General features: G+C 48.5%; 5 protein-coding genes across 5 annotated transcripts; 3 read left to right on the top strand and 2 right to left on the bottom strand.

Annotated features, from left to right (window-relative positions):
- Positions 1–6: 6 nt before the first annotated feature.
- On the top strand, positions 7–764 carry EV420DRAFT_1479717 (uncharacterized protein; the record flags this gene model as incomplete). The annotated part of the gene is made up of 3 exons (XM_060469605.1): positions 7–179; positions 234–360; positions 417–764. 3 exons carry the CDS (start codon positions 7–9, stop codon positions 762–764), a joined length of 648 nt encoding a protein of 215 aa, XP_060330716.1.
- Positions 765–1,136: 372 nt separating this feature from the next.
- EV420DRAFT_1270279 (peptidase C14, caspase domain-containing protein) lies at positions 1,137–2,956 on the bottom strand (the record flags this gene model as incomplete). The annotated part of the gene is made up of 16 exons (XM_060467560.1): positions 1,137–1,163; positions 1,218–1,238; positions 1,291–1,373; positions 1,425–1,443; positions 1,500–1,580; positions 1,633–1,839; positions 1,899–1,912; positions 1,965–1,989; positions 2,037–2,099; positions 2,149–2,184; positions 2,238–2,248; positions 2,294–2,356; positions 2,406–2,466; positions 2,517–2,602; positions 2,658–2,739; positions 2,801–2,956. The coding sequence occupies 16 exons, from the start codon at positions 2,954–2,956 to the stop codon at positions 1,137–1,139; spliced, it is 1,035 nt and encodes a 344-aa protein (XP_060330715.1).
- Positions 2,957–3,844: 888 nt separating this feature from the next.
- On the top strand, positions 3,845–6,961 carry EV420DRAFT_1542266 (uncharacterized protein). Its single transcript, XM_060473151.1, has 11 exons — positions 3,845–4,479; positions 4,531–4,752; positions 4,801–4,992; positions 5,043–5,147; positions 5,205–5,432; positions 5,488–5,546; positions 5,570–5,726; positions 5,776–5,941; positions 5,992–6,015; positions 6,070–6,707; positions 6,767–6,961. Exons 1-11 carry the CDS (start codon positions 4,288–4,290, stop codon positions 6,833–6,835), a joined length of 2,052 nt encoding a protein of 683 aa, XP_060330714.1. The 5' UTR covers positions 3,845–4,287; the 3' UTR covers positions 6,836–6,961.
- EV420DRAFT_1542263 (general substrate transporter) lies at positions 6,962–9,117 on the bottom strand. Its single transcript, XM_060473150.1, has 7 exons — positions 8,751–9,117; positions 8,325–8,698; positions 7,944–8,275; positions 7,870–7,896; positions 7,683–7,806; positions 7,593–7,600; positions 6,962–7,519 (listed from the first exon to the last, which is right to left on the bottom strand). Exons 1-7 carry the CDS (start codon positions 8,912–8,914, stop codon positions 7,082–7,084), a joined length of 1,467 nt encoding a protein of 488 aa, XP_060330713.1. The 5' UTR covers positions 8,915–9,117; the 3' UTR covers positions 6,962–7,081.
- A 476-nt stretch (positions 9,118–9,593) lies between these two features.
- On the top strand, positions 9,594–11,992 carry EV420DRAFT_1620637 (CDC45-like protein; the record flags this gene model as incomplete). Its single annotated transcript, XM_060475591.1, has 8 exons — positions 9,594–9,863; positions 9,913–10,140; positions 10,190–10,363; positions 10,412–10,566; positions 10,615–11,400; positions 11,455–11,641; positions 11,700–11,797; positions 11,848–11,992. 8 exons carry the CDS (start codon positions 9,594–9,596, stop codon positions 11,990–11,992), a joined length of 2,043 nt encoding a protein of 680 aa, XP_060330712.1.
- Positions 11,993–12,085: the final 93 nt, after the last annotated feature.

Raw genomic sequence — 12,085 nt, 5'->3', positions numbered from 1 at the left:
CTCTTCATGTCTGCAAAACCGAAGACTCTCAGCAATGGAACTCTCAGTCTCAGATTCATGCAAAATGCTCATCGAGCACAGCAGCTGAAGGAAGTCGAATTGGAAAAAGCTAAAGTCAAAGAATCTGACCAGTGGGCAATACCCCAGGAAATACAGGAAAGTTGGGGGGAAGTAACATCGTGCGCACCTTCACGTTCTCCCGGAATAATCCTACAACTATCGTAACTTTGTAGCGACGCAGTCAGTTATGAAGACTCTTATCTTCCTTTTCTCTTCCCGACAGAGCCTTCGAGTTCATCAAGCTCAGCACAGACGCGAACCAATGGGCGGCGCGTGTTTAAGAAAGGAGAGGAAGTGACGGTGCGCTGACTCTCTTATACTTATGTTTCCTGCGTTCCCAAAGCTTTTCATCACAGGGCAAACCAACGACAGAAACGCCGCCCGAACCGACACGCTCTTCGCCGGATTCTATAAAGAAAGAAAAAGGGATTTCTCTCAGTGATATGAAAACGTCGACCATGGCAAAGAAATTCAATAAGTCTGCCAAACAAGCAATTTTCGAGACCGGAAACGTAGGGACTGACCTACGTCCACCGCCTGCGTCCAAGGGTTTCCTCAAGCCCGCCGGTGTTGATGAACCGAAAGCGTCATTAATCAGCGAGACGAGTCTCAGTCTTGGCGCGCGGGAGCGCAAGCGGCCTAATGACGGTGCGGCACCAGCAGATGGTGAGGTGAAGAAAAAGAAAAAGAAGAAAACATCATAGAGTATGATGTGAGTTCTTACCATCGCATACTATTTCACTTGACTGGAACTCAAGATGAGTCCGTTACTCCTAGAACTCGCAGGCGTGTTGCTGAAGCCCGCCACCGTGCCGCATACCTCAAAAGATCAAAGTCCTGGATCAGAGGAGCGATGTGGCTCCATCTCTCATATCGCACTACGATTGACCACCTACAATAATCATAGCGACCTGATCGAAGCCTCGCTATAACGGTTCTGTGGTTCATCTTTGCCTTGAATCCTCGTGCACTGACATCTGGCCGACCCATTATATTCATCTATCCCTTGTCGATAAAATACATCATTTTCTAACTATGGAGCTTCTCATACTTTCCCTTAAAAGTCATTATACCACTTAACAGATGAACATTATGTCAGTGTCCTATATAGATTGATCAGGCACGTAGATCAAACCGAGTAAAAGAGAGAAACTTACCATCGGATGCGAACTTGAGAGCTGACGACAAGCTTCAGTAAGGAAGGCATTCATTAATTGACAAGACTTTTACCTGTGGTTTCTGACTGTACTTGCTTCGTAGAACATCCCTGATGTTATTGAGGAGCTGCTCGTAGCTTTGTCCCGGATTTCGCGCTGTACAGGTGTCAGCAGAGCGACAGTCAAAAGTACACACTCGCTTCGCACCTAAAACGGTTGTGAAAGCCTTTCACCACAAAAGTTCAGCGCGTAAAAGGAAGATCAAGCAAGCGTAGTACTCACATAGCTCATCGCTCCAGTAGCACGTCCAGCCTCCTGGGTATCAGCGCTGGTCTGTGAGTCCTTACATCCACTCCAGCTAATCTGAACAAAGGTTGATAATTGAATCGAGGACTCCGATTTGAAATATCCTTACCACATCAGCCGGACTGGTTCTCGTCTGTTGAGCGTATTGATGAGCCTCTTGAGCTTCGCCTTGACCCATGAAACTCTTGAAGACGCCGATAGCTGACTCTAATGCACCACGCTCGTCCCCGCGAACGTAGGAGCTCACCGCTGATAGAAGTCCTTGGCCGGCTTCTGCTGCGAGATTAGGTTCTTTGATTTTACCTTCGGTGGAGTACTACCGTGGCCGCGTGAGTTGCAATCAATGCTATGTAACTGGTAATATGTTGTACGTACCATGTAAGGGAGATCTGTAATTGCGTTAGTGGAAGACCATGGTCGGGGAGGACAAAGCTTACTCACCGAGAGCAGAACCAGAATGGCATGACTATAGTGGCTCAGCATACGAAAGAACGGCAGAAGTAAAGGATTTACATCGAAGATAGCAGTAAGTCGACAGCCAGCTGGGAGGGGTTTTACCATAATTTCGTGCATAAGCTATTCCCGATATTAGAGATATACCTGGAACTGCAGGTGGAAAACCTACATCATCGACGATATGCCCGCTTTCTTGATAATCGACCTAGACATTGAAGGTCAATGGAAGCATGAGAAAGCGCAGATTTGAATCCGTACAGGATAGATAACTAAACGTAACGTGAGCAATGAAATGGGAATAAAGATGTATTTACCTTCGTCGTAACCGTCAGCTTCGTCACCATCCTTATCCTCGGTCTGACCACCATGCCCTGAATCTGAAGGAAAGTTTGAGCCGATGTTATCAAAGAAAAAAACCACGCTGACAGTGGAAAAACAAAGAATCATCGGGTTGGGCCTCCTTGACAAGCCAGCGCATGGCATACAACTGCACATTTCAGTACATGTGTGATGCATAGACCAAGAAGTTACACGTACAATATTTTCTCTGGTAGGAATTTGACGATGGTGCTGTGAATCGTCAGTGAGCATGACGATGTCTTCCTCTCTGTAGCCATAATGGGCTTTGAATTTTGTAGTAAGCTAGTGCTGATATCAAGATGAACCGCCACAACGTACTGCAAAGGAAATTGCGAATATTGTGGGCGTCATTGATGCAGCCGCTTAACTCGCCGTCTTGTCCGAGATAGTTTATTCCAATCTGGAAGTAGTTGGAGTGGGTCGTGATTACCACGCGAAAATGGTCCGGGAAAGTGACGCACACATAGCGCCTTCTTCCTTCCATTGCACTGGGAGTATTTGAAGTATGGCTGCATTTCATTCTGGTCAGGCCCTAGGAAACGAGGCCCATAATGCTGATGTTCGTTGGGAGGCGGCCTGGGATGGTAAGTCGGAGCCGCATTTCCTATTTTCTCCATTGGCTTTGTGACTTGACTAAAATAGAAATAGCACGCCCACCATACCCACCGCCATAGCCAGCATCATACTCCTCACGGTGATGATGGTGGTGGTGATGATGCCCTTCGCCAGGATAACCTTCCCTTGGCACCGGGGGTGGGCCGTATGGATCATAGCTAAATGATCGCAGCGTCAACTAAGCCCAGCCAATGGCACAAAGGCTTACGACTGCGGAGGGGCCCCATGGGGAGACGGGTAGCTTAGTTTGCAATTAGCATGCTTTGTACTAGTGGACAATGTTTCGATACCCACCCAGGATAACCCTGCCTTGAAACCGGATGAATGGATAAGAAAGTACATGACAATGCAACAAGCTCGGAGCCTTACTCTGCAGATCTGAGAATCAGAAGTTAGAAGGCGCGTTTGAGATAAACCGAAATACGCACTCGGGCGGGGGTCCAGGAGGAGGCCCATACCTTTAATGTCCGTCAGTCAGTCATCTCGGAGATACCTGCTAGTGACATAAACAGAACATACCCGCCGTATGAAGGTGCATAGCTGGGATTATAGCCCCTCTGCCTGCGACATATTAGAGTGATGTCAAAATCCGCCGAGCCTGGACACAACGTTAACTTACGGGTTAGAATAGCTATGTAGGGCATGTTCTTTGAATCTGTAGTCATGCAAACATTGCAAAGGTACTCACCCTGGTGCACCGTAATTATCGTTCCACATCGTATCAAGCGCTGCCAGTGAGTTTATGTGAGATGATGGTTTCTTGTCAGATGAGAACGCCGGCCCTCAGTGACTTGGCTGAGTGAACTCTTGATCGGCGATATGCGCGATCCGAATTTCCGATCAACCATGGGCTTTGGTCGGCACGCTTGTAGTGGCGCTTACCACGCACAGCTCACAATTGTGCAAGCCAGTCCTGAAAGTACTTGACTGTCGCCGCGTCTGATGTCATCGCGTGTATGACATGACGTCAATAAACTAACCAAGTTTTCCTCCAAATTCTAGCTTAACCTTTTACGACCTCCATGCCATTATTTTCTGGCCAGCAATGCCGCCTATCGCACCTTTGAAAGCCTGAAATCCGTTATAAACTTCGCGTAGCCTTCGCAAGCGCCTTGTGTTAGCAACGTGGTAGCATCAATGCAATGGCCTTCTGTGCGCATGATCCGGCACAGGTTAGCGGACGATGGTGGTATGTCGTTGAATCCTCGAGGCCCATGCTACATGTACGGCACACTTCATGAAATGAGGATCTACCCGTTCACTCTCTTCCTCTCTCTCTCATCGTATCGCTTTTTGCCCCAGAATCTGGAACACTGGTTCTGATCCAAGTTTCATGCCCTCTTCCAGTGGCAGCGCCAAGCTACGGAAGTCCTCGCGGCAGTCAGTTACTGGTGGTCGACAACTAATAGGCTCTGTTCAGTGGATGTTCAGCAACACAGCTCGTCGACGTGTATCGTACCTGCCTACTGAGATTCAAAAGCGAAATTTTTTCGGTATGGGGGAGATTATCGGTGTGCTCACTAATGTGCGATGCTTCATTCTTGTGTGATATGTCACTGACTGACTGTTATATCAGCCTGCGGAAACTGTGCGTTCCCTGACCGAGTCCAAACGTCTTCTTGACGAAGCTCGCCGTGAAATAAACGAGAGCCGCGAGCGAGCCCAAATCAGAACGAAACATACATTTTCTCGGCTTCCAGGATTTTTCCCTAGAAAAGCGGAGATGCGTGCCATTGAACGTGCTTTAGAAGGCGATCCTTCTTTTACCGTTCTTTTTGGAGCAAGCTCTGTAGGCAAGGTATGATGGCTCGAATATCACAACTAAGCTTTTCTCAAGTTCTCTTAGACAGCCCTATTGCGTGAAGTCCTCTCACGAGACACGTTTCATGTTCTGCACTTTGATCTCAGGATGGCAGGATTTGCCGATTTGCCTAGCTTATACATGAGCCTCAGTCATCAAATGGAACAGTACTTTGAGGAAATAGCTGACAAGATGAACGGTTATGAGCAATTCGAAAGGGAGGCGTGGAGCTTCAAGGTAAGTTACTTACATGTGGACCACATGACGCATTCATAGCTCCTTCCTAGCATGACCGCCTTAATGTCGAGCGCAGAATTGGTGAAGCACAAGAAGGCTCTGGTGTCAGAAAGATTACTACAAGCGATATAGCGAGGCTCATGGAATTATTCCAGGTATGATGCCTATTTAAAAGTTATACCTCGGAGAGTTGATCTTTAAACCCGTCATAGAGTTCGCTTTTGAAATATTGGGAGTTTGAGCCTTGCGTTGAAGGCAGCAAGCGCAACAATCGAGACTCTGGTAGTACCCACTCTGACAGAACTCGCGTCGAGACGACTGCTTCGAAGAGTAGATGGAGTTTTCGGAGGCGGCCAAAGGCTCGGACGTCTCAACCTGATGAATCAGAGCATTCGGAAAAAACCAAAGAAAAATCGAAGCCCCCTCCAAAGAAAATGCCGGTACGTCAGTAGTTCTTCCACAATCTTCATTTTCATTTGACGACAGCACTTATAGGTCATCTTTTTTGATGAAGCACACAAACTGCAAGTATCTCCACCCTCGCCATCAGAACTGTTCAGCTAAATGTTTATTTTAGGCCAGCCTTGATACAGTCGACGGATGCGATGAAGTGTCTCCTCGATTCGATGCTTGTGCTGACGAAACAAGACCGACTTTGTCATGTTATACACGCGACTAGTGACCCCTTTTACCAAACATGGCTTCGACAACTGAACGTCATGCAGCATTGCAAAGTAAGCCTAAGTAGTACGCTCTCATTTTTTCTGGCTGACATTGTTATAGATAATCACCATCGGTGATTGCAGCAAGTCTGAGACAAAGAAGTTTTACCGAGAGCGTTTACTTCCACGTGTTCCCGATTATTTGCGATCTGGACTGGATTTCGAGTCTCTATATGAGGCCTTTGGAGGCAAGTTTGCACACTGGCAAGACTACATCACGGATTATGGTGAGCACGCGAACATCATTACAAGAGTGTTTTGCTCAATCTCTTCCCAGTCAACGCGAATGGCTACATGACAAGTAAGTTTTTTCTATCGTTCTGTTTTCACAGTCGTTTGACGAACAACACAATAGTCAAACAAAGCTCTCATTTCCTACAGGCACACGCGCTTCTCAACTTACATATCATTCACTCCTCTCAGTCATCTTCTTTGAGTCATGATAACGAACGAGGGGACGCCATTGCCGACAAGCACACCAGTATTCCGAGCGCTGATAGCATCCATCCGGGGCTCGGTGCCGCTGGTTTCAAGATCTATTCACCAATCACCAATCCAGTCAGCCCATCGTCACCTACTAGCCCGAATTCCAACAATCGAACATTTTTCCTTCCGGAATTCAGTGCCATGGAGCTGCTCAAGGTCATGAGCAGACTTGCGGCACCTGGTGCTACTTCCCTGTCATACTTTATGCTATGTCGAGAGTTAGGTGTCAGAGCTGTGGATGGGATGGTCAAAGGCCGGGTTTTAGACCTTCGCTGGACAGAACCGGTAACGAATGAAAATAGCGATGGGAGGGTGACACGGCCTGTGAGTACTGTGGCAGTCCACGGGCAAGGGCATGGCCCAGATGGCAGCACTACTGTGGTGGATGCTCCTATAGGAACCTTCGGCACTGCTGCTTCGACGGAGGAGGGCGACATGGTGGCAATATCGGAGCAGGAGCGCGATTACTTGGCCAATAGGTATTGGGATGCAGGCGCCGTTGAAGTTGTGGGGACCGGTACTCATACCAACGACGCCCATCATGCGTTTTGCTATGTCAGAGGTAGGTGGCAGAGTATGAGGACACTGGGTCAGTGTCTGAGTATGCCTCGATGACGGACGTTGATGAGTATTAATACTAGGAACGTTACGTATAATATAGGCTCGTAGGTATTTGTAATTTTTGTCATGTTTCTGTTCACATGCATGGGTTCATTCGTTCCAATAGAGAACCAGCGTACTTAATATAATTCATCGAGGCATTGGGCTGAAAGGGCACTCAACGTTCATTCACTCAAAATCGTACAGCGGTTCTACTATCAACAAGAACAGCGTATAAGTACAGGCATCTAACGCCCGTTTCCATATCTCCCTGGCGCCTTTTATTTTGTAGAAACTTCTACCAGCTCAATCGCAGTCGAAGAGCTTTCGTCCCCACCTCCACTGGTGTTATTACCACGATTCCGCAAATTCCCGATCCTGCGTCTCATAGCAGACTGGAACGGCGTATCCTCAAATCCGCTATCAATTGCCTCCAGAGTCAGTCCCTTGGTCTCCGGTTGGAAGGCAAAGCACACAGCAGCATTTAGTAAAGAACATCCACCGAACAAAAAGTACGGGCCCCAAGTAGAGCGGTTCAAGAATAACGGTGTCGAGAACGCTACTACGCAATTCACTACCCAGTTAGCGCATTGGCCTAAGCTGGAAGCCGCTGCACGGGTTTGAGTGGGCTGCACTTCATTGCACACTATCCGGCACACAATGGCCCAGGTTGAGATGAACCCTGCGATAAAAATGTAGATGAAGCAGATAATTGCAGTCTTCCCGGGTTCAGTGTCGTTGGCATGTGAGAGATAGATCGGAACCGATGATGAGCATCGCAAAACCACATACAGCAGAGCCTCCGATCATTTGTGTACGGACGCGCCCCTGGAATTATGGATTAGAACAACTGAACGTCGACAACAGGGAAGTCTGTCTTACATTTGTCCTGGAACCACTGACAAAAGAACGTGATTACCACCATGAGGATCCCGGAGACACCAGAAGCAAGGAACGAGGAGGCCGTGGATGATAATCCAGCTTGCGAGAACAGTGTTGGAGCATACTGTTCAAAGGATAAGAGGTTAATTATTGGTACCGAGCGGTTAATCAATGAGACAGAACCCACGTAAAGAACGGCATCAATACCAGACAGCTAAAAACCATGAGCACGCAAGCCCTGGGAAGCCCAGAAAAACATACCTGTTGTATAGCCATTATGAAAACACAAAAGAGAGTTCTCATGCGTATATCCTTTCTCCAAAGGTTCTTTATATCTTGCCCCAGGTTGCCACGGACGTTCGGAATCTCTGTGTCGACAGAATTATCTTCGGCATTTGTCCCAGCGACGCCGAGACGTCGCTTTGCTTCATCAACATCTCTATGTCGATTCACAAGCTTGAGCCATCGAGGAGAATGAGGGAAAAACGGAGTCCCCACAGCCACTACGACGGCTACCACAGCTTGCAGCGCCAATGGAAAGCGCCAGGAGAAGCTTCCTGGCACTTTGACAGTCCCATAGCAAGTGAAGTAACCTGGGGGATGTTCTCAGGCATGCACGGAGTGATATCCTGTCAAACTTACCTGACATGACCCCACACGTGTTGAAGAGCTGCACGCATGTCGAGAGTCTACCACGACTGGCTGGAGGTGATATCTCCGTGACATAAACCGTGATGCTGGAGATAAATAAACCTTCTCCGACGCCGGCGATGCATCGACCGATGAATAACTGTGGGCGATGTTGCGCAGAACAGGCGATTGCACATCCTGTTGCATACACAGCGCCTCCCATGGAGATTGTACGTATTCTGGAAATACGATCGGATAGAGGTCCGGCTATGACAGATGTGATAGAGGCTGCAATGAGGATGGAGGAAACCAAGAGTCCTTGTGCTGCAGGTGAAAGTGCGCCAAATTGTGCTTCAAACTGAGGCATAACGGTTATAGGTCCAATGCTGATTACCGAAAAGTTAAAATCTAAAATATTGAATCTTCTATCGAGCTCACCTTCCAGTATCATAACCCCACAAGAAGCCCCCGAGCGCAGTAAAGAGAGAGCACCAGACATAGGTGGGTATTTTTGATCTTAGTTCGGGCAGCTGATTTAAAGACCTTCCTCGAGTGTTGAGGAGCGTTGCAAGGTACCGACTGGTATGTGGTTGAACGTCCATGGTTGAGTCAGGGAAATCTGGGGTTCCTGTTGGTGGGGGTCGGTTTTATTATCAACCGTTAGGTAAAAAGGGCCTTTTCCAAGACCCGGACCCTCTACACCGTCATATCCTTTTTTCCGAGTTCCGGAAGTGGTGAGGTATTCCCCGTCATGAGAGGCAGCTGCAGACACCAAGTGTCTGGCCGAGGTAAAAGTTACATAAAGTCTGATGCTTGATTGTGCAAAAAGGGGGCAGATCTCGAGAACCCCTGGTGCCTTCCGGTCCGAACATCCGAAAACCTTTCAATAAAACGGGGAAAAATGACTTGAACACAAGAGCTCCAGTGGCCCTATGCGTCAAGGATGCATTGCGAGCAGACATCGAAGACAGGGATGAATCTGAGGCGCTGGTTAGTGGTGGGTGATTAGCGGAAGGTCGACGTCTGCATAAAATACCTGTGCTTGTGAAAATCAGTCACTTGCAGGTAAGAATAAAATCTCATTTTATATCACTAGTGCGCGATGAATGTCGTGGATATTGACAATGCCACAAGTCAAATTTAGGACGCGTCGGGCGACGCGGACCTGTCACAGCATGTGACCTTACCACGTGATAAACGCGACGCGCTGTTGACTCCTGTGACAGCTGGCAATGTATTGTCCCTCCTGTCACGACCTAGTTTTTCAGTCATTATAGCGCCATGGTGTATCTCCCGCCTCCGCATCTGGCAACGGCGGCGCGCCCGTCCTATGGCGAGGCTTACAATTCTATTCTCACGGCCCACCGACGGTCCCCGCTGACTTCAGCCTCCTCCGTCATTATGCTCGTTGCACCAGATGTTGATGCTCTATGTGCGGCCCGGATGCTCGCCGATTTGTTTAAGCAAGACGATGTGGTCTACCGCACAATACCAGTGTCTGGGATTTCGGAGCTTCAGACCGTTAGAGATGACTTGATTTCAGTTGCAGAGGTGCGTAAAACGCTTTCCCCAGAGCATAGCTGAGACTTACATTCGGCAGCTGCACACACTCATACTTTTAAATATGGGCGGAGTCCTTGATCTTCCTTCAGAGGAATGGTTTGGTGGCTTCAGCTCCCAAATGACCGTGCATGTCATCGATTCTGCTCGCCCTCAGAATTTGGCTAGTTTGTTCGGAACTGGTGAGAAGGGAGATCGAATAGTTGTCTGGGACGATGGAGAGGCCGAAAAGCTTACGGAAGAGCATAAGGCTCTTGAAGCTTTGATGGTGTGTGCTTGAGTGTGGACATCAAGTATATGGCTAATCTTGCACCTAGTTTGAGCCGGAACCAGATTCAGAGGATGATTCCGATTACGATTCAGACGATCCACCAGAAGATGACGAGGATGACGATGAAGAAGAGTACGAGAGTGGCAGTGGTGCAAATGGGAAGCGGAGGTCATTAGGTGAGGGCGATCGGCGAGGAAAACGACGGCGGACGGATGGCGAGGTATGTTTCGTTTTTCCTGTCTTTTACTATTTTCATATTCTCCACCAGCGTCGGATAACGCGGATGTCACGCGACGAACGCGAAACATACGAACGTCGTCTCAATAAACACTACACATCCGGTACCTGGCATGGGCAGAGCGCGTCTGCAACGATCTACCTTCTCGCCACAGTGCTGGAGCGAGTTGACAATGACTTACTCTGGTGAGCTCAGCTGCAGTGTCAACAAACGCAGCCGTTGACATCAGCTAGGTTCGCCATCCTTGGATTGACTTTCCAGTACACGACAGCGCGAATATCACGGAAAAAATATGAAGACTTTCATTCAATATATTACGACGAAGTCTTTCGTCTGAATCCTCCTCCACCTACCGGTGACAAAGCCCAAATCTCACTCAGCCCCGACGACCACAGTATCCGAACGACGGACGAACTCAGATTCATGCTGTTCCGTCATTGGACACTCTACGATGCGATGTTTCATTCCAGCTATATAGCAAGCAAGCTTGGTATATGGCAAGACAAGGGAAGGAAGAAGCTGACGGGTCTTCTCGCCAAGATGGGATTTTCATTGCAACAGACACAGCAACAGTATACTCACATGGATATGGATCTGAAGCGGGAGCTGGTGAACAGATTGGACAAGGTTGCACCTGAATATGGTATGGTGGAGCTCTCGTATCCTTCTTTTATGCGGTGTTTCGGCTATCGGGGTCAGCCTCTGTCAGCGTCGGATGCGGTTGAGGGAATAAGTGCGTTGTTGGACGTCAACACGGGAGTGGCGATAGAAATTGAAGTGGAGGGTGCTCGGAATGGTGGTGAATGGTTCGGCGGAGGGCGACCATGGCAGGCGCCAGGCGCTGGTCGAGAGAGTAAACGGCGGCGGGATGACGAAAGGGAGAATATCCCTCCAGGCGGTCATGCTGCGGCCAAAGCGGCCAAGGCCAAGCCTAGTGAAGGCGAGGATGACCAGGAGGATGCGGAGAAAGAGAAGTGGTGGGTTAAAAACTTTTGGACGGCTTATGATGCTCTGACAGAGTGAGTATTTCTCGTCGTTCAGCCTCGTTTGGCGACTGATAGAATTTGGTGAAGTATTGGTCCCCTACAGCAATCCCTCAAACTCTCGATGTCTGTGCACAGAGCAATCATACGTACGGGGACATCTATCATTGATAAGCGGGACATTCGGTCAAATAGAAATCACCATGTCGTTGTCTTGACGCAGGGACCAGACCTTGCGATGTTTTCCCACCCTGGCATTCTATCAGCGATTGGCATTGTGGCTAGTCAGCGCAGTCCGGGAGGGTTCAAGCCACAGTAGGCGGACAAAACGGAAGAGCCTTCCTTTCGTTGTCGCGTGTCTCAACGAGAACACGTCGTCGTATCTGGTCGTCGGTGTGACAGCCGCACTCGACTTTGACGATGTTCGGAAAAAGTAGGCATCGACTTTGTTATTGGTTCCTGAATACTAATGTTTTTCTGCAGTGAGTTTTCGCTCTCTTTCCTGTTCGCGAAGGAACGGTGCAATGCGCGGACACGTCATGGATCTTTTGACACTAGTGTACTGGAGATTAACAAGGACGACCTGAAGTTGTTCTTGGAGACGCTGTGCGAGGAGCAAGACGGGTAATTATTACCAGGGTTAGACCTGTATTTATTCGCTGTTGATTTACCACTTTCTTATCATTTTCGTCACCTGTTGTAATAATATACTATCTGCTAT

The sequence above is a fragment of the Desarmillaria tabescens genome (assembly GCF_030435595.1).
Source record: "Desarmillaria tabescens strain CCBAS 213 chromosome Unknown EV420scaffold_17, whole genome shotgun sequence".
NCBI lineage: Eukaryota > Fungi > Basidiomycota > Agaricomycetes > Agaricales > Physalacriaceae > Desarmillaria > Desarmillaria tabescens.
This window is presented reverse-complemented; position numbering and strand designations above follow the sequence as displayed.